Source organism: Mirounga leonina, unplaced genomic scaffold (assembly GCF_011800145.1).
Source record: "Mirounga leonina isolate KUSES-001 unplaced genomic scaffold, KU_Mleo_1.0 Mir_165, whole genome shotgun sequence".
NCBI lineage: Eukaryota > Metazoa > Chordata > Mammalia > Carnivora > Phocidae > Mirounga > Mirounga leonina.
In genome coordinates, this window is record NW_023270415.1 from 56,844,672 (window position 1) to 56,867,448 (window position 22,777).

General features: G+C 33.9%; 1 protein-coding gene across 3 annotated transcripts in view; it reads right to left on the reverse strand.

Annotated features, from left to right (window-relative positions):
- The window catches only part of CSMD3 (CUB and Sushi multiple domains 3), a 1,201,062-nt gene that overhangs the window by 370,314 nt on the left and 807,971 nt on the right, over positions 1–22,777 (reverse strand). For all 3 annotated transcript variants that reach the window (XM_035011782.1, XM_035011781.1, XM_035011780.1), the window contains 3 exons: positions 17,750–17,937; positions 11,912–12,100; positions 4,476–4,592 (listed from right to left, as the gene is read on the reverse strand). In XM_035011782.1, the coding sequence (XP_034867673.1) occupies positions 4,476–4,592; positions 11,912–12,100; positions 17,750–17,937 (494 nt within the window). The remainder of the gene's footprint in view (positions 1–4,475; positions 4,593–11,911; positions 12,101–17,749; positions 17,938–22,777) is intronic.

The following is a 22,777-nucleotide window of genomic DNA, read 5'->3' on the forward strand; positions in this document are numbered from 1 at the left end:
CCCGCATCAGGCTCCCTGCTCAGCGGGACGCCTGCTTCTCCCTCTCCCACTGTGTTTCCTCTCTAGCTGTCTCTCTCTGTCAAATAAATAAATAAAATCTTAAAAAAAAAGGTGAGTTTTTTTTTTTCCCCCTCTCCACAATGAGCAGGAATATAAGAGCCCTTTTAGAAGGAGTCCAGAAATTGAGTCAGTCTTTTAAATGTTCTTCAGTATAAAAATGGTAATTGACACTAGCCAGATGCAAGTAAGAATGGGGTGTAGGTACGGCAAGGAGAAGATGCTTTGCCATCTAGATTAACTGCTATCTAAGTTTACAAAACAACGTAAGAGTGGAAATTCAGGTAAGTCAATTTGATTTTTATTATATAATAAAGCTAACAAAAAGTAGAGAATAAGACAATAGATGGGCAAAAGACAAGAAAAGTGTTGTTCTGCATATAATTTATTTATTTTTTTAAATGCATTTATTCTGATATACACTGAATTAATATGTGGGAAAATTAAAAATTCCATTAGATCATGGTGCTAAGAAGCCCACTGTTGAGTACAACGTTGCCTTTCCAAGCCTTACATTCTTCATTTGTAAATGAGGTTCTCAGGGTGACTTTAAGTTTAAATGAGATGGTATATGGGAATGATGTGGCCCAGTACCTTGCACCAAAGAAGTGCTCAGCAGCTCTTAGCTATTGTTATTGTCCAACATGAAAGCTGATTTTTTTTTCATGTTGCTCAGTCCTAGCCAACCACTTTATAAAAGGAAACTTCCATTTATCAGATTATGGTTTAAATAATAAAATCTGTTTTCACTACTGCACAACAGTGTAAGACCTCCAAAATTCTGCTAAAGGTCAATGAATTTAAGTAAGGAAATGATACTAAGAACCTACTATACTCTAGGCATTATGGAATGTAAAGATTTAGAAGACTGCAAATAATTCCTGGTCTATCTGAGGGAAAGCATTCCTAAACCAACAGTTCAAACATTCTGCTAAGTGCTCTGAAAGTGATTAAGTCAGTATAACAGAGTACAGACAAGGCAGGACAGGAGCATAGAAATAGAAGTAACCAACTTGTTAAACGGATCAGCAGAGGCTTCTGAAGACAATGACCTTCAAAACTGAGCAGAATTTTGTGGAGGAGCAGCTCCCGGATAGACATTTCAGGAAGAAGGGGCAGATAGGTAAGGACCCACAATCTTAATAGGGCAGTAGGTATTTGAGGAATAGTGAGAAAAAGTCAGTGACTTCAACATCATGGTATCTTCTTATAAAAATGATCATTCAGGAAGGCCCATGAAGATAATTACTGTTCCAGATATATGTGAAAAGACTTGGGCTTAAAGTCAAAATATCCTGAATATTTAAGTTTCAGTTGTAGTCAACTATGACATTGAGACTCGTGAGCGTCTTTTTTCCCTTCTTTAAATTTGTAGGATTGGACTAGACTATGCTTTATCTAAGGACAATTCCACCTTTAAAAGCCTAAGGTTTTTTGTTTTGCTTTTAATGTAGTCCCCTCCACCCAGATCTCTAGTAGACTAGAACATATAATTAGCATCTTGACTTCTGCAATATGTTTAAGGAAAATCTCTTCTGGTATCATTGTAAACAAGGAGCAATATAGGCTGAATGGTACTATAGTTAACTGAATTTGAAACAACTGTATGTATTCAAACACCCTGACTTAGTGTTAAGTGGTAAAGAGGTTACTGATGGTCTATTTGAAGTTTCTTAGATCTTAAATATTTAGACACTTAGATCTGTTGCATTAAGATTTTTATAAACCCCTAAAGTCTTGACAATGATGCTTATTTCAGAAAATTCTGACTGTATATGTAAATATAAATGAAATGTAAATTGTTTCAAAATAATGTCACAAAAACTCCAGAGAAAAATTAATATGAGAAAATATAAGAGGGGTAAATATAAAAACCTGAACTGCCCTCCACTATGGCTATTGAATCAGGATAAAGGTTAAGTAAGTAGACAAGATGTAAGCAAAACAAACAAATAAAAAGCAGGATTATGGAGAGTCATGATGAAGACACATACCTGACAATGAAATATATAGATACAGGTAAGGAGGAAATGTGGTTTCAGAAAAAGAGCACCTGGTGTGTAGTCATAGGATGTGAATTCAATTCTTTGTCCAATCTTCACAGACATTGTGGCTTTGAGTATAAATAAATAACCTCTAGTGACTTCAGATTCTTGTCTATAAAATGCAAGTAACACCTACACTACTTCACAAGGCATTTGAAAGGCCCACTGATTCTTGATAACATGAACTCTTAAAAAAAAAAAAAAGTCTTGCACTGATGATAGAAAAAAATCAACTGCACAAATAGAGAATTTTAGGATTTGGGCTTACTGTACTTTAAATTAGTGCTATGACATGATGGCAAAAAAGCTAATAAAAACAAGTATGTACAGGCTTCACTAATGGAAATACTTTGTGGAGTTAAATAATGTCATACCATGTTTTGTGGTGGGAAAACACACTATAGAAGGATACTGATATCCCTAGATATCAATCCACTGGAACACATCCAGAGAAAGGTGATTAGAATGGTGATGATGATAAAAATATCTTACAATAAAGAATTGATGGAACTGAGGTGATTAGTCTGGGATGAAAAAGCTGGGATAAGGGACTGGGGGAGCAGACATGCAAGCCATTATGGGCACAGAATAGTGACTTGGTATATTGAAGAGTTAGGGTGGAGAAAGGATTAGGTTGTTTTTGTATGTGTGTTTTGTCTAACTCCAGAGGGCAGAACAGGGATAATAGTTGCAGAATAATTTTCAAACAATTACAACCATACAAAAATTGAGCAGGTTTTCCCAAGGAATAAGTTTGCTATCAACATAAATATCAATATCAGGCAAGTTTATCATATTTCTGGAACACTATAGAAAGAAACTGGTGTACTGGGTGAGGGGTTGGACTATATTACCTTGACAATTTCTCCCAACTTTAAGAGATTATCCTTCACATAACTTTGGTTACGCTTTGGAATAGTCGTACTTTCAACAAATTTCTTGGCTCTTAAAGAAAGCATCTAAATCTGCATTTCTTGCCATGTAAATACAGATTTAATTAACACTTGCAACCTGTGAAGACGCAAAACCTTAAGTGTTAATTAAACCTCTATTTACATAGCAAGCAGTATGTAGTCCTCCATTTTCTCGTATAATACAAGAAAGCTTATTTTAAACTCCATTAATCCACTGAAAGCTGGAATAATAGGATGCTCTGGTTAACTTCCAACAAAGAGGTCTTGTATTATGGAGAAGAACAAAAACCACAGTTTACAAAGTTTTCTACTTCGTTCCTTCTGTTCAATATCAGAATACTCATTTTAGCTTTTTTCTCAATAACATTTAATTTCATTATAATCATAACTCCAATATAATCCTCACCCTCAATAAAATGATGTATAATTTTAATAAAGGCAAACTTGTTTTGCGAGAATGCAGTGACTTCAAATGTATTAAACATAAGCTTTAATTTTAAAAATTGTAATAGCATCTTTTCCTTGCTAGGCTCTTATTAAAGATTTTCTATAGTAAAATCAATAAGTATGATATAATAGTAAAAACTGACAGGAATGATTTAACAACAGAGCTAAAAGAAAAACTACTTCTCCAAAGCAGTTTTTAAAGTGAATAATTTCAGTCTTTTTAAAAGATTAACACATAGAGATTTTTAGGTAAGTAATTTTAATCCATTTTTGTTTTGATATGTTAGGATGACCATTTTCCCACTAAGGTGTTGCCTTAACCACTTCTATTGCTAGTTTATTTGTTTAGTTGTATCGCATGAATGGACCATATTTAGTTCTACAGGGCCTTTCATTTATTTGTTCAAAAGACATTTATTAACATCTACCCCACGCACAGTGCAATTTTATACTCTCAATCAATTATGTGAGAAAAATCTGCAGTTCTGATAGAAAACCGAGACACAAGTATTTTTGAATGGTTATAAATTCATATGAAGGATATAATTATAATAAATAATCATAGACATGTTAAAAGCAATATATATAAATATGTTATGTTTGCTTTACAATTTGCTCAGCACTTCAGATCATCTTCCTATTCCCTTTTGAACTTTTGAAATCAACCTCTTAAGACTATACCGGAGACAAAAAGCCATCCTGTTTGAGATTTTGTTGATAGGAAAATTCCAAACAACATGAGTTTAATATATCAAAAGAAAATAAATATCTCTTACATAAGCATATTATAACACTAAGCATATTATGGTAAAAACATAAGCATATTATAACACTATGGAAAAGTAAATATAATCCTCTGCTGCAGTTACTCAAACTGGATTTTGTGTTAGCATATTTTAGTACTGATCTGTTTTTGCTCATGCAAAATGACATTGTAAAGGACAATGAAATAAAAATAGATGCAATGAAAATTCAGAAGATAGTCCAATTATCATTGCATGAGGCAAATTACCTTTTCCATGAGTTACATCAACAGTCCATGTACAATTCAGAGAATTTGGATAAAATTCCGGGTAACCAGGTGATAAGATTGTTCCACTAGGCCCTCGAACATCTCCTCCACATAAAGCTGAAAAATACAAAGAAATACAGTCATATGATCAGTCATAGTTAGAGAGGCAGCGGCTGAAGAAATCTCTCCTCTCTTGAAATAGAATCAATCTGATTTTCTTTGCTTAAGCTACTTCTCGGTAATAACAGGAGTGTGTAAGAGACCTCCTCCAATATTAGGAAATAGTTTCATCCACTGCAGCCCTAGAGAAGAGAAAGGTATGTAATAGCCTCTGAGAATTAGCCGCACTGTAACGTAGCTCATCTTCCCACATTTGAATCTGAAGTACATACTTATCTTATACATTTCTAATTATAAGTAGCATTTGCATAAATTGGTCATAAATTAAACATGAGTAATTAATTGTTTAGCAGCCCTCTTTTATTAAGCTTTAAGAAAATGAATGGTTAATTATGCAAAATCAGTTCTTTTAGATTCCTAAAGGGGTATGTGTCATTCTTCATACAATTCTTTTTAAAACAGTGAGTTAAGCGGCAAAAAATTTGAAGGCTGCTTCTGTACTTTTCCATTTCTTTGGAAAATATCAGGAACAAACAGGAATGTTTGAGAAGCCATAACTTTTAAGTAAATACTCTGAGATAGTAAAAATAAATATATGTTTATGAACTAAGGTCAAATAAATTCAAATTTGATTCAATGTTCTTTTTTTTTTTTTTGAGAACAAATCATAGTTTACCCTGTCTTCTACTACACTCAACAAACATCAGTGGTTATGCTATACCAGATAATTTCATCAGTATTAAAAATTAAAGGAGACAAAGATACAGCCAGGTAAAAATGTATATTCTAAAAGAAACAGAAAGGTATTGATGCCTTATTCTATTCCATGTAGAGATGTCAGCTCTCTTGGACATGGCAAAGACAATAAGAACTGTGTGTTGTCTTGTCTGCTCCGATCCTTACTTCACTTCTCTGGAACACAGAAAAGTGAGTTTGGCCTTAGGCTTTTCCATGATTTCTTCCAAGTAATAATGCTGAGAAGAGTCGAGGGAATCTGGCTACTATTCTACACTGATCTGGCTAGAAATAAGTTGTTTGCAATTCCTGTAAGTATTCAAACATGCAGGCTTGAAAATATATATATATATATATACATATATATACATATATATACATATATATATACATATATATACATATATATATATATACACACACACACATATACATACACACATATACATACACACACAGATACACACACGCACACACACATATATTTACATTTATATACAAAATTAAAATCCACTTCTCCTTTTTTATTTCTTTTACTCTACCCAGGAATAAAAGAAGGTCTTTTACAAATGCCTCTCTGGGAGTTGTCTTGTATCATCTCCCTAAGACCAAATATAAGACTAAAATAAAGCTATGCTTCTGTTGCAATAATATTAATAATATCAATACATTGCAAATAATATGCATGGTTTGTTACCTTAGGCTCCTATTTAGAGCTTGCACAGGCCTTGATTGACACTATTATTACTGAAACTCTCAAATTTCCTTTCAATTTTTAAAAAAGTCTCACTGTGTTTTTGTGATCAATTTAAGAGCTAGGTATACCATTTCTACTGTATCTTGCTGGTAATAGTGGTGCTGAGTTGATCTGTTTTTACCTCCCTTGTAATGCATTCTACATTTTGACAGAGGATTGTATTTTTTTTTTTAAGATTTTATTTATTTATTTGAAAGAGAGAGAATGAGAGAGAGCACATGAGAGGGGATAGGGTCAGAGGACAAAGCAGACTCCCCGCTAAGCAGGAAGCCCGACGCGGGACTCGATCCCGAGACTCCAGGATCATGACCTGAGCCGAAGGCAGTCGCTTAACCAACTGAGCCACCCAGGTGCCCGAGGATTGTATTTTTTATTAGATTATTTTTACATATGTCAATTTATTCCTAATACACTATATTTCATTTTATTCTCCATTGTAAGAGTCGGACAAAAAAATACACCATGGTATGAATTTGTTGAGTGAAATGTGATGAGTGAAGATGCTCTACCATTTGAAAGGACTATATTGCATACAGTTAGAGTAAAACTTAGTGAACAGAAGGATCAAAATTAAGAGAGTTAGTTAAACACAGAAAAGAGATGTGAAATGTTATTCCGTATGTCAGGCATGTGTGCCTATGCATGCATGTGTGTAATTAGTGTGTTTACAGGTTGTAGAGGGAAAACTCTTCTACACATCAGCATTCTTTTTTTTTAAGATTTTATTTATTTATTTGACAGAGAGAGAGAGAGAGTAGGGGGAGCGGCAGGGAGAGAGAGAAGCAGACTCCCCGCTGAGCAGGGAGCCTGATATGGGACTCAATCCCAGGACCCTGGGATTACGACTTGAGCCAAAGGCAGATGCTTAACCGACTGAGCCACCCAGGCGCCCCTACACATCAGCATTCTTTTAAATAATGCTACTCTGTCAAATCTCCTTCTGTACTTGGAGAATTTCTTGAGAATTTCCTGTCTGCCTTTTGAATAATGCTACTCTGTCAAATCTCCTTCTGTCCTTGGAGAATTTCTTGAGAATTTCCTGTCTGCCAACTATACCTACCACATCTGTGTTGAAGGTGGGACGTTAAAGGGACATTCTGCAGAAACATGAATAACGTTAAGTAACCATGAACACATTAAAATATTTAGGAAGAATAGTCAATAACTAACATACTATTAATGAACATTTATATTATTACTTTGATTATAAGCAGATGATAAATATAGAGTGCATTTTTATGACATTGTGGAGGTTTTTGTTAGTTGGGAATATTAGTAGTAGATAAAGGCCCCTGAAAGGAATTGATTTAAAGGTAGAATTTCATAGTAAATTATGGGGAAAGACTGTGATTTAGGTCTTTAAAAAAAAAAAATGAAACTAAAAATAGGAAAATGTGTATTTTATATCTTAATAAAACAGGATAAAATTGCAACTACTCACCAGTTCTTAGCAAAAGCATAACAATGACTCATATTGAACTTACAACATGACAGGCACTATTCTGAATACTTTTATTTTTATTAACTCAATTAACCCTCATAACAATCCAATGAGAAAAGTACTGTAATTATTCACAGTTTACAGATGAGAAGGCAAGTATGGAGGAAACTCTAGCAGTCTAGTTCTGGAGTCTCTGATCTTAAGCTGACCTCTTGAATCAAGTGTTGATTTTTTTTCACAAATTCTACCAAAAAATTATAGCATGCTATACTATGATGTCCTTCACTTATGTTTATTTTGTAGCATTCCCCCCTCAAATGATCAATCTATATAAAAATTATTCAAGGATATGGGGCGCCTGGGTGGCTCAGTAGGTTAGGCATCCAACTCTTGATTTCGGCTTAGGTCATGATCTAAGGGTCCTGAGATCCAGCCCCTACCCCTGCGTCAGACTCTGCACTGGACATGGAGTCTTCTTGAGATTCTCTCTCTCCTTCTGCCTCTGCACCCTTCCACACCCTCCGACCCCCACTTACACGAACATCCTCGTTCACTATCTCTCTCTCAAAATAAATAAAATCTTTAAAAAAATTATTCTAGGATATCATTCATTTTCTCAGAGATTAATTTAATCCTTTCATATTCAAATTGATCTCTTTTTAAGCACCGAATACCTAAATGTGTCAGTATTCTTGTCTTTAATTGATTTATATCTTATGAATTCTCATTTGTCAATGACTTTGTCTGTAATTGAAACAGTCTTCCATCAGCAGCAGTCACAGCATCATTTGATGAAATCTTTCATCTTTCTAAATGAGATTATTTTACATTGCAAATATTTGGAATTGTATTTGCTTTATATTATTGGCTTTTTTGAACAATCACAAGAAATTACCTACACGTGCATTGATACAATGCATAGTGATAAATGCTAATGCAGGTTTGAGTTGGGTTAATGTTATAAGTGGTTAATTTATTACTGAATATTCTACCAATCTGATGATGTTTGCTTCTCTAAAAAGTTCCCTTCCTATTAGAATGCTAAGAAAGTATAAGGGGAAATCAGTCTATTAGAATCAGTTATGAGAAGACTAAAATATTAAGATGAATAATAAAGGTAAATTTCATATGTGAATTTTTTTTTTTTTTTTACTGTAAGATAGAAAATGGAACTAAATATATTGAAAAAGATATAGTGGTATACAGACTATAAAGAAAATTTCTCCGAGAATAGTTTAATTCAGTTCAACAGAATATATGGTCATTTGCACAGTAAACTTCATTAGATTGAGAGTACCTAAAATGGATACCATGGATCTCCTGTTCTTTGTATATCACCTCTTCTGAAGAAATTTCAGTTTATCCCAACCACCTTGCTAATGGATGCCATATGTCTTTAGGGACACAAACATTTTTTAACACATATAATAGGCTTATATGTTCTTGTGAATGGGAGATAGATGAATTTTGTATCAAGTAAAACACTGTGGAGAAATTAGAGAGTGATGAAATGTACATGAAATACCCAGTTACTTTATGTTAGAGCAAACAGCCTCAGGGGAAACCATTTAAAAGGACAGAGACCAGTAGCACAGCTAAGTTACAATGATAGCCCAAAATATGAGTTGAGGGCAGTTAGCCAGATATACAGTGATCTTGACTAGCAGTTTTCTTTTTTCTCTCAGATTTTTGCCACACATGATCACTACTTTGTCACACGATAAATATCAATTAGAGTTTTAAAATAGTAAAGTCTTCTCAAAAGCCACGCCCTTGAATGTTATTGTCCAGACCTATAAAATTATACTTTGCTCTTTGTAGTGATACACACCTGGCAAGTTCTCAACTGTCGAGAACAGCAACAGACAATTTCTAGACTAGTATCCACCAAAACATTTTGAGTATTGCAATGGAGCACAGAAATAGCCGTCTATTACAAATCCCATTATGAGTTTTTGTTTGTTTTTAAACTCAATTTTTTTTTTTTTCTATTTCCAGGTCTCCCCAATTTGAACTGTAAACCCATATGAGAAACTATACTACAGGGCTTAAGAAAAGTTGAGATTTTGCCCAGATGCTTTATCCAGAGAAAGCATAATGAGTCAACGACTTTTAAATATTGACTAAGATTTTGATACAGGTGAGGGGAGGTCTAAGACTTTCTAGTATAAGGAGAATAAAAAGATGAATGAAGGCAAAGGGCAAGAAAATATATATGCAGAATGAAAATATAGTACGTATTCCCAAAAGACTAGGAACTATATTGCATTCATTCTTTTCATTCAACACAAATTTATTGAGTACCAGCTGTGGGACAGGAACGGCTCTTGGCACTGAGGACATGACAGTAAACTTAATGAAGTTCCTGCCATATAGAACTGACAGCCTAGTAGAAAAGTGAACAGTAAATACATAAAGGTATTAGGGGGTGGAAAATACTATAAAGAAAAGTGTAAGTGGCATGACAGGTGTTACTCTGCAGCAAAAAGAGTGCCTGGGTGGCTCAGGAGGTTAAGCATGGGGCTCTTGGTTTCGGCTCAGGTTATGATCTCATGGGTCATGAGACTGGGCCCTGCGTTGAGCTCCACGCTCAGCGTGGAGTCTGCTTAATTTACTCGCCCTCTCCCTTTGCCCCTCCTGCTGCTTGCATGCACACACACACTCTCTCTCTCTCTCTCTTTCTCTCTCTCAAAATAAATATTTTTTTAAAGCGTTAAGAAAAAAGGATAAGATATCAAATTTACTAAATAGCACAGAATCTAACTGAACCATTTCTGACTTGAGGTTCAAGGTTCCTTGGTCAGTAGTGAAACAAGATGAATTTTAAAAGATCAGTACAAACTCAGAAACCTAAGTATACAGAAAAGAGAACTGAATTAAAAGTATTCTTCCCCCTGACAGACTTGATAGCAGAAAGGATAACGTATCGTCTTTCAGCCACATATTCCAAGTAGTGCAGAGCATCCATAAACTAAACAGCTATACACCAGCATTATATTTTGTCTCAACCATAGAAATGGATGGACATATGACCTGGACAATGCTAATTGTACTGGGCCCTTCTCCTTTACTACAGTAACTGGTTCAGGTATGGGATACTTAGAGACCTTTCCTGCAATTTTTCTAATTGGAACATGGGAGAACTCTCATTCTTGTCTGATCCTGGAAATATGAGACTATAAATCTACATGTTCCTATGAGTGTATTCTCCACTGCTAAATACACCCATGTAGAAAAAGCCTGGCTGCAGTTAAAGAGAATTATGTCAAGACACAGAGAAAAGCCTAGGCAGAAAATGGAGAGAGCCTCTAAAAAGTTTGAATTCATGTTTATAATTAGTCATGAGAAGTACACCACCCCTGCCTTTTGTAAGATTTGAATAAACAACAAATTCTGCTTTTATTTTTTAAAACCAGTTACAGTTGGGATTCTGCCACTTAAAATCTCAAGAACGCTGACTATTATAAATCGTATTGTACCAAATACAAGGAAGATGTGCTGATGATTCCTTTAAACCTTTTTATAAAAACAAATTGGCCTAAAACTCTTTCTAAAAAATAATGGAAGTGACAGTATTTGAAACTTTAATCATAAAATGACAAATGTGATCTTCCACTTTGAACAAGAACAAGTACAGAACTTGGAAATAGTGTTATAAATAAAAAATAAAGCCCAGGAAAAAATAAATAAATAAATAAAAAATAAAGCCCAGGATCAAATAACACATAGATTTACATTGTGTGTGTTTTTGATAAAGCAAGTATGAAAACACTTCTTGAGCTTAGTGAAACAGTTTCTTCCACTGTATTTTCACATGTGTTTTCTGAAAAATGAAGCATTTCTGACTTATTCTCCATTGAAACAAAGAAGAGGTAAGGACACTGGTAGAATATTCATCATGACCAAGAATTTGCCACCACAGGACAGCCTGAGTACATTGTCATAGTGCTGTATACTTAGGTAGAATTTGGACTGATACATTTTGCCTTCCAACTTGGGAGGTAATATTCTGTTTCTTTTGTGCATTCATTGATAGCAATTTGACATTTTCAATGCTACTTTGTCAAAGGTCCAAGCACACAATATGCACTTAAACTGGTTAAGTGCATATTTTGAAAATATATATACCATTTTTAGGCATTGGGTAAGGCATAGGGTAAGTTTGGCTGGTTATCAATATTTATTTTTTCTTTTTGAAGTCTTGGTGACATATAATGCATTTTTTATTTTATTAATGGTCTGATAAGAAAATTACCAAAATTCAAGATAATCTTTTAACACGAAATATTTATAGTTGTATTATGTCTCACATTTTATAAATATTATATTGACTTCTTTTTGGTTTATAAATCAGCTTATTTTGCATGTTGAATTAATTCTTACCATCACAGGTTGGGAGTGGATGACTCCACCAGTGGTTTTTTTCACACAGAAGAGGCTCTTCATGGTTCAGCCTGTATCCTGGATCACAACTAAATGAAACAGTAGAACCTATGGAGAAATCATGACCATAGCGACGGCCATGTACAGGAATGCCAGGGTCCAAGCAAGAATAAGTGTTCACTGTAACACCTAGGAAACAAGGGAATACAACAAAGAGTAAATTTGATGGATTCAGATTTGCCAAAATTGATTCCTATTTCTTCAAACGATTGTGAGTTATGATTTTCACAAATAAATTAATGTGCCCATAGCTTTATTTAAACAACCAGCAATTGTCTAACAAATTTGTTTTGACATTTTCTACCCACGGAGTCCACATTCAAATCACTTAGTTATATAAGAACGTGATGAAAATGTATAATTATCTATCAAACTTTACATTATTATAAATTATATAGATATGGGGCACCTGGGTGGCTGAGTCAGTTAAGCGGCCAACTCTAGACTTTGGCTCAGGTCATGATATCAGAGTCCAGGGATCGAGCCCCATGTCAGGCTCTATGCTCAATGAATGGGGAGTCTGCTTGGGATTCTCTCTCTCCCTTTCCCTCTGCCCCTCCCCTTGCTCTCTCTCTCTCTCAAATAAATAAATCAATCTTTAAAAAATTATATAGATATAAATATATAGGGAAATACGAAAGTATGAATGCCAGTACCTTTCTAAATAAAAGAGTACAACTCTGTTGGCTACTTGTCAGGGTTTTCTTTCTTTTTTTAAGATTTTATTTATTTATTTGACAGAGAGAGACACAGCAAGAGAGGGAACACAAGCGGGGGGGTGGGAGAGGGAGAAGCAGGCCTCCCGCTGAGCAGGGAGCCCGATGCGGGGCTCGATCCCAGGACTCTGGGATCATGACCTGAGCCGAAGGCAGATGCTTAACGACTAAGCCACCCAGGCACCCCTTGTCAGGGTTTTCAATAGCCTTCAGTGTATCTGGTGTCTCCTGATGATAAGCTTCCTTGTGACTTATAATGTCTAGCTGAAACCACACCTGAACAATGCCTTTCCCTTAATAAGACATGGTTTCCCATCATTGGCCCTGTTGAGTTTTTGGATTTTACGATTCTTTGTCCTGGGGCTGTCCTGTGCTTTGCAGTATGTTTAGCAGCATTCCTGACCTCTAGCTTCTCCAGTCATGACAACCAAAAATGTCTCCAGATATTGCCAAATGTTCCCTGGGATGCAAAAAAATGCCCCGAGTTAAGAATTGAGGTATAAGGTAAAATAAAAAATTACCTTCTTCTTCCTAAATGAAAGGCTTAAACAATGAATTACTGTTGTTTTTATGTTCCAAAAATATAATAATTAGCATTTTCAAATTATATCTGATTAAATCACATCCACCAGAGAAACTATTTATTTGTATTACTATCCAATTTTAAAATGAAGCTAAACAAAATACTAAAAACATAGTAGTTCAATTTTTAAAGAGACAAAGTACACATTTTAAATATATTTATCAAACATATCCATTTCATTTAAATGTTGTTGTTTTTAATGGGAAACTAAAAAATAACAAAATCTTATCTTCAACACAATTACTTTAACCTGCTGTATTCCTCTTCTCAATGTGACCATTTGTCTTCTAGCATCCAAGGCTTTGAGATCCTCCTTCATCTTTGAATCCCTCTCACATTGTGTTTTTCCTCCATAAAATATGTCTGAAATCTGTCCTCATTGAAAAGCATCATGTCATTTATTACTTCTCTTACCCTACCCAAGGCCTTTATCACTTCAATTCTATAAGACAAATAATGATGTCTGCCCTCTCTTTCAGTATCCTTCATCTCCAGTCTATCCTGGATATAATTTTGGACACATATATCCCTAAAATATGTTATTTCATTGCTTTTGCACCCTACTTTTCATGGCATCAAGTTCAAAGTCATCACCTTGAAATTCAAGACTTCCAAATTGAATTCTACTATTTGTAATTTCCATTATTTCTCAGTAGTCATCTTTCCTACCAGTCAGGTAAGTTTCCTTACTAGTTTTATATTTTATCTTACTACCACAAATACACTCAATCATCCCTTTAATTTACAAAATCTTCTCAATTTTTACCAAACTCATATGCCCTCTCCTTCAAGTCATGATCTTCTAATGCTCTGGCCCATAAATAACTTTCCTTTATCCAAAACTCCTATTTTGTAGTGAAATTTTAAGAAATCAGGGAAATGTGGGCTTGAAGAAGTCACATAAAATGTAAATCATGGTAAAAACAAAATCAAGCAAATGTAATTCTCCAAAAGTGATTTTAATGGTTTCAGATTATTCAGACTAAAGGTCAGTGAATATTAGTACAAGGTTAGTCATTTCATTGTCCTTCTTGTCTCTCCAACTAATGGATAAAGTAAGATAATGCGTTTCTTTTATGTCTCTTACTGCACTGTATACATCTAGCAGTCACAGAATAAGTTAAAGGTGATATTTCATAATTGAGAAGAAAATATTTCTTGACAAGAAAATAAATCAAGGCAATGGAAATATTTTGATTCCTCTACCTCTCCCATATGTATTGACTTTAAATACAAGAACTGTTATTTAAACAGTACATTCTCTTAGATGTCTTCCATTTCCCATAGTTGGGAAAAATATATATATACCTGCATACAAAAAATATGTCTTTGGAGATGGGTATCTGTGTCTATAAATTTGTTCCGTATCCATTTATAATTTTATTGTTTTATATATTATTTACATTTCCAAGAAGACTTAATTATACTTGTCTTTAAAGAAATACAACACAATAAACAGAACTTTTTCTTGGGAGAGGGAGGGGAAATTAATTGTACTGAAAGAAAAAAATGGGTTATGTTCCTAAATTCCAGTCCATGTTGTTATAATTTTTTAATGTGTTTTGAAAACTATGAATCTTATGTCATTGGTACAGTTTTTGCAATCTCCCTGTTTTGAGAGAAAGTAGAGTTGGGTAAATAGTGCCCCAGCAAAGGGATACAAGAAAAATCTGGAGTGGAAGCAGAGGTAGCAGTGCAAATAATCCTTCCCATCGCATTTTGGTCTCCCGGAAAAATCATGTTTTCTTTTTTAATGGATTTAATTAAAAAAATAGAAAGTCACTAAACACCAATTACATATTTAAAGTTTTAATTAGTGTAATAATTAAAATTTCATTCTATTGATTTGGGGGTTTGTGAATGGTTCATTTAAAAAAAAGGTAGTTTGGTTACCTCCAGCTGGGAAACTTACTAAGTAACAACAACAAAAAAACAGGTCTTTGCTTGTTTGTGTTCCTGAAAAGAAAGGGCTTGTGATGTTAGAGATTGTTCCACAGTAGTAATTAAACCACAACACTAAATAGAATAAAAATGAGAGGAAGTGAGCTCTTATAAACTAATTTAAATAGAACGTTACTGCCTTCTGGCCAGATTTGACCTAAACCAACATCCAAAGTTTCTTTGATCAACCTCAGCCTCTCTAGCTCTCAGTCTCCTCCACTCAGTCTTTTTCGTCACTAGTTTCCAACGTTAACTTCGATTATCTTACCAAGAGCCTATGGGTGACACGCTTGCTGACGGTGACAGAGACGCTCTGCCCTGAACAACCTTTAGTCAGGCTCCTCTGAATCCTTTTGACTAGACCTCACCTGTGGCCCATTTAGTCCAGTTTTAGCAGCAATCCTACTGCATCAGTTTACTGAAAATACCCCTCCCTTGATATCTAATCAAATTCCTTATTCCCCACCCTCAATATCTTCTCACTCTGGCCTGCTTCAGCAAAAATCCTGTCTGGTGGTTTTAGCCAGATTCCCCCTACCTCTAATCCTCTGCCCCTCTTAGCAATTTCCCATCCACTGATTCCACTCTGCCCCCCACACACCCTGCTCCCTGACTATAAAGTCCCACTTGTAGTCAGAGCTGAGCTCAATCTCTCTTCCCTTATAGAAAACCCCACTGTAGTAAAAGTCTGCTCTATTGTCTTTAACAAGTATTTGTGAACAATTTCTTTTATAACAAAGATACATTTGAGCTTGCTTCTCATTTTAATTCCTCATCCGTTTAGTTTTCAAAGAAAAAATATGAGCTATCATTCATTACTCACTGCATGCTATTATAAAAACACATTGCATGTGTGATTTTACTTAATTCTTAAAATTGTCCTATGTCTGACACGTGATCAAGACCACATACCTTGGTTGGAGTGGGATTGAATGTGATTTGTTAGGTATAGAATATAGCAATGGATTAAAGGAAAAGTGCCTGCCCATTTGTAACATATTGATAAAAATTAATTGCTAATAAGAATTAATTTTGAAATAGATTGCAAAAAAAAAGACTTTACTCTGACTCAACTTTAACACACCTATGTTAAACTAAAAATCTCACTTAAGGCCCTTCAGTTCATTTGAATTTCCAAGCATGTGTTAATCTTCTTGTTACATTTTACAATAATATTTAGGAAATATACTTTGATGCCATAAAGCTCTAAGTAAAAAAAGAAGTTAATATAATTAAATAATATTATGGATATTACAATCTTTAAAAGAGTAATGAATATATATTTATTATTGTTTTAAAAGCCCAGGGGCGCCTGGGTGGCTCAGTTGGTTAAGCGACTGCCTTCGGCTCAGGTCATGATCCTGGAGTCCCTGGATCGAGTCCCGCATCGGGCTCCCTGCTCGGCAGGGAGTCTGCTTCTCCCTCTGACCCTCCCCCCTCTCATGTGCTCTCTCTCTCTCTCTCATTCTGTCTCAAATAAATAAAATCTAAAAAAAAAAAAAAAAAAAAGCCCAGGAGTCCACTGATCAAATCTACTGAAAAGACACCCAATATGGAATATAAAGTTATAAATTTCAAATGAAAAATTTTTCTTGAGGGGGCAAGGGGTGTAGGAGACTTGAATATAAAAAGAAGTGATTTAATACCTAACTGTACTTGATATAAAGATATCTTACAGTACCCCTCTTAAATGTGCTATTAGATCCAATTCACCAAAACCGCTTTTCACGCAAAGATACATGGCAATGTACCTTGAGTTGCAAATGCATGCATATATGAGTTTATCCGTATACATCATATACAATACACCCATACACGTATAAATATGCCAAATGTTTATAAATTAAAAAACTTGTTTCTATGTATATACCAGAATCAAATTATTTTAAAATATCAAATGTATTTTAGATTTGTTTTAAATAAAACTATAATATTTTAGGTGGGATTATTATAAGCTGATTGCAACACTGTGAATTACAGCTTGTTTTAATATATAGTCTTTGATCAGTTATGTTAGTCATATTTGAATATACATGTATGTACTTTTCAATGTTAACATAATTTTCAGTATTTTACACAAAATAATAAAATTGAATATTTTAAATGGAAAATATGTGCAATTAATGTGGGTAAAACACAAAAGAATGAATTTATGAAGTACATGTTAAAGGAATCTGTCAATGTTCATATACATTTTAGATTGATATTTACTATTATTGGCTTTTCAGAATTGTGCACAAATAACTATTTAAGGAAGCCATTGTTTAAAATTTATTATCTGATACTTCTGAGATTTCCTTAGTATCATTATGATACTACCATCATCATGATGATGATGTTAGACAGATATTGTTGAAAACTCTTTTGCAGAATTTACTAAAACACATACCTTGCAAAGCATTAGCATTCTCATGGGTCAAGGAAAGCTTTAATTTTATTTTCTTAATAAATCTTGTAGTTCTTTTAATGATGCAATGGTAATACCGAATGTAGGGAAAAGAGAATAGGGAAATCAAAAAATATTTTGTCTTTACTTACTTTCATAATGAATCTTGAAACCATTATTAGAACGGCTGTTGTCTGTTGTAAACAGAAGGTATATAAAATTACTGCTACTGAATAGAAACTGGGGCACTTGTGTACCATTGTAGGATCCAAGCAAGGGTGACAGAAGATTTGGTCCATCGTGCACTTCCAGAACATCATAATTCAGTTCAGTCTGAAATCTAGGATTAAGAGACAATGTGAAAATATATTTATTAGAATAACACTATAAGGAAAATAATGATTTAGATTGCTATTTAAATGACTAAACTTTTTATAATTTTTATATTATAATTTTTCTTTAGCTTACCTAATATCATACGTATCATTTAAGACCTCATCATGTGCTAAATACCTAAGTTATAAGCTCTTATTCTTATGGGAAATTATCATTAAAGAGGTATGTATATATATATTTGTTGTTCATAAGTAAGATTTCTTTCAAATATTATGGAATATCCTCAGTAAACAAATGGCCTTTTCATTAACCAAGCATTTTTTGGGAGTCACCTTTCTTTTACTTTCCTCATTTTATGGAAAACTATGTGATTCATATTTATCTTCAATCCGTTAATCAGATTCTCATCTTACTTGTATATATATTTCAAATCTGACTTCTGCTTTACATTGTGGTCCTTTTTTGACAAATCTATTTTTGCCATTAAAAACTTTATATAGTTTTTATTTCAAAACAGTTGTCCTAATTATAAGTAGGTAATGATAATGATGACGTAGTTGATGTTCACTAAGTGCTTGCTCTGATAAATATATTATCTATATTCATTTATCCAAACCTCATACTAACCCTGTCAGTTAGCTCCTATTATTATACTCATTTTGCAGGTAAGAAAACTGAGGCCTGCAGAACTTAAATAGTTCAAACCCAAGTCTCTCTGTCCCTAGCCTCTCTACTATGCTATGCTATGCTATGCTGGCTGGTTTTATTATTTGATTTTTGGTGGTGGTTACTGTTGATGTTTTCAATTCTCTTAAAAGATGCATATTTTATAAATGCAATCAACACAGAGCCACTTTTAACATGCATAAAATATTATTAATAAAATAGCATTTTAAATGCTATTTAAGAAGTGTAATTGAAATATTTTTCAATCTGTACCACTTTTACACCCTGTTAAGCAATATACTTAGTAAAATGAATGAATTTCATAAGCTTATCTTGGTTTTTATTTTGCAATATGAAATATATTGCATTGGTCTAAAAATAACTTTTCCAATAATACAATTTAGAATAGGAAATGTATAGGAACACACTATGTCCTTTAAGTAAATGATCAGACAATTTTACATTGTGAATCCATTATTTGGTTGTTTTGTAGTCAGTCTATTGTAGTATTAAAATTGGAGTTTCACTTCGGTAGCTAGTCAGCTGATAATAACCAAATTAAAATGCACAGAAGAGTCAGAGATTACTTTGAATTGAAACATAAAGAGACAATTCTTAATAGAATAGCAACATTAACTGATGATATAGAGAACACTGTTCAGTAGGAGTGAATCCTTAAAAAGAAAATCAGCACAGATTTGCCCTAAGGAACTATAAAAATACATTAGAATAACAAGGGAAATGAATTAGGGTTACACAATAATTTGAATTTCTTTCATTTTGTGTTTCAAAATAGTTGTATACATTTCTCATAAACTGCCTCAATCTAGTGTTCATTTGTTTATGACATTAAATTTATTGTTTATCATAAACAAATGTTGTGGAACCACTAGATGATATTAAAAATGAAATTGAATATAATCTTACTCAATTTTTGTTGTCTTTTAAAAACATTCTTGATGTAATCCAAAACCATTCTGACCAAATTGAAATAGTCCTCATTAATTTAAAAGTAAAAACAAGCTGCTGTCTGGAAGAGTGATACATAGCTATGGTCTAGGAATTGAGGACAGGAAAAGGGATAGAAAGATGGGCTTAGGATGATTAATAGTAAATGAGTTCATTTAGAAGCTGCCAAATATTGAGAACATTTAGAAACTGTTGGAAGAAACAAAGCAAAATTCCTCTGCAGATCTGAATATAAGACTTGTAATGGTTTAGCTATGTTAAGAAGAGGTAAACAGTTTAAAAACCACATATGTTCCTAGGCATTATTATTTTGCTCTGTGTTGACAGGAAATTTGATTTCTTAAGATTTCATTGATTTAAGGTATTTGAGACAATTTCAAGAAGCCAAGTAGTGGCTAATATATTTGTGATGTATTTTAGGTTTTTTTTTCCACCCCTGTAAATTAAATCTAGTCAATTGCTACATTTGAGAATATAGGAAAATAGCTATGCCATCATCTTCGTTATAGGATTTATTTATAAAATTTCATTTTAACCAAATTAAATTATTTCTGGGTACAAGAAAGCAAGAGACATGGCTCAGTAATAAATACAATTCATTATTTGGAAAAAAATTCTGTAAGAAGTATTCTGAGAATGACAAACTATTAAAGAGCTAGCAACCAGTGTTCTTACAATAGCTTAGTTGGAAATCAGAAGGGAATTAGGTTTTTCAGGACATAATTCTTATTTGATACTTCAGAGAGGATATCTTGTTTCTCAAAACAATCTTATGAGGGAAATGAAACACCAAGATATTATAGGGTCAGTAAACAAAGAAGTGATAGATGTACATATTTCTAATTTCAAGGTGACTATTTTATGCCTCTAATCTAATGGATAAACCTCTCATTTATTTTTTAACTTGATGAAGTCCCTTGCTCACTGCTTTGCGACTGAGCTACTCCTAACCATGTGACAGCTATTTAAGATGTGGATTATTTTAAAGGAACCAATTTTCTGACAAAGCACACGGGATATGGACAGCCCTAAAGTAAAACCTCATACCCTTAAAGGATCTTTAGAAAAGAAGAAATGGAGGAGGGTATTTAAATAACTTTCCTTTCAAATAGCTCCAACTCAAGAATCTTACAGGCTTGCGTGTGTGTTGTGTTTGTGTCGTGTGTGTGTGTATGTCTGAGGGAGAGGTAGATAGAGGACTCAAGAGCTCAAACAAACATTTCAGTTTAGAACATTTTTTAAAGAACTGAGATTTTATTTATTTTAGTTATATAAAGTAAAATTCCAAAGAAATATATACTGATACAGCTATGTCCTGTCTATGTTAAAATAGTGAAAATAACATCAGTAAATTCTTAATGCATTTCTAACTCTTGATTCTTCCAGTGTTTGAGCTAATTAACAAGGAATAGTTATACATAGAGTTTATGTGTATATCTCTGTGTGTATATATATACATACACACATTGGTATCACTGGTATCAAGAAGGTGAAGGAGCTAGGAGGTTTATAATTTGCTTCAGAGGGAGACTTAGGGATTCAGAAGAGAGGCACAGTTGACAAGTCCTGCTCAGTGGTGCTCACGGGAAGACAAAATCATTGGACTCTGGGAATCATTTCTCACCCCAGGCCTGTTCTGGCTGACCTACAGAACTGTTTATTGTTGCTGTGCCCAAACCCTAGCATCGAAAATCACTTTTCAGTGTGACTCTTGCCTACAGCCTAGCTTAAAGGATTTGTGTCACAGTAAGCAGATAAGAGAATAAGAAAGTGACAGAGTAAAAAGTGCTAAGTAACTATATTTATCAAAATTAAATTGGGTTTTTGTCTGTTTAACTGGCATTACAGTTTATAAAAATCGCTGAGTTTTTTTGTTTTTTGTTTTTTTTTTTTAACCAGGAAGGTAAGTCTGGGATGGTTTAACTTAGAATATATGCTGCAGAATGTACATTAATTCACTTTAGAGATTCTGAAGGTATCTACCCAAGACAGGCAAGCAGCAAAGCGACCCATGTAACTGCCTATCAGGAGGGATAGAACACACATGGTAAAAACTTTGGACAGAGAAAATGTGTCTTCAAAAAAAGTATAAAATCAAAAGTCACAAGTGTGGTGCTCTGAATTATAAGGACCGCTTTGCAATCTGCTTCTCAAGTTGGCAATTCTAGATAGCCTACTTAGGGCTGAGAGATAGCATGTGTTATTTATTTATTTAATGATGGTTAATGACTCTCATTAGCAAACCAGGGGATCCTTTTCAATAAAATAATGCATTTTGTGTTAATAACACTTGAACTAATTTTCTAGTGATACTATTTTATGCTTATGTAGTGTTTTTAAATTGCATATAAAATAATGAAAATAAGCTATTTTTAAAGTTGTCTAGCATTGGAGTCAGCTGGGAGATGGAAAAAGAGTGAATTCTTAGGAAAACACTGATCTTTGATTTAGGGGAAAAAATCTTAATTAGCATGTTTGTAAAGAAAAACAAAATCCACCCCCAGTCCTACCCCCCAATATCACCCAGTTGGAAGCTCAGAGAAACAAACATTTAAATTGCTCTGAATAATAAAGTAACAGTAGATGTTTACCCCGCTGAATTCTGGAGGGAGTACTGAGAGGTAGAGGAAGGAGGGTTGAAGATCCTGGGTGTGGACAAGGCCAGAGGCAGGGAAGAGTCTGGGATAAGAGAGGGCACTGGGGAGATACACACAATCATTCCCGAGATGGGGATTACCAGGAAAAAATTGAGGCAGTGCAGTAATTCTCTTTGATTATCCCTTGTATTAAGGTTTTTGTGAGAAGGAAGGAAAGTGATACAAATAAGGAGCAGTGTAAGGAGTTGAGGGAGGGTGACAGCCTCCAGAGCTCACAAGTGAGATGACGCTAAGAGCAGGAGTTCAGAGCTGGAAGTGAACAAAAGCATCCCTAGGAATTCTGAAAATTTAAGGAGGGTCCAGACTTTCCTCTGCATATAAGGTGAGGCTCAAGTCTTTTTATTTAGGTATTGAAGGTAATGACATGTTAAGAAGTATATGGGTGACAGATAGATGTTATAAACTATGGGAGTATAATACATTTTCAATTGTCTTATCATAACACCTCATACAGAATAATGTTATGTCCAAAACAGGAAATACTAAAATTATGTACTTACACCTATAAAAATGTACTTATTTAAAATATGAATCAATTGATAGAAAAATATG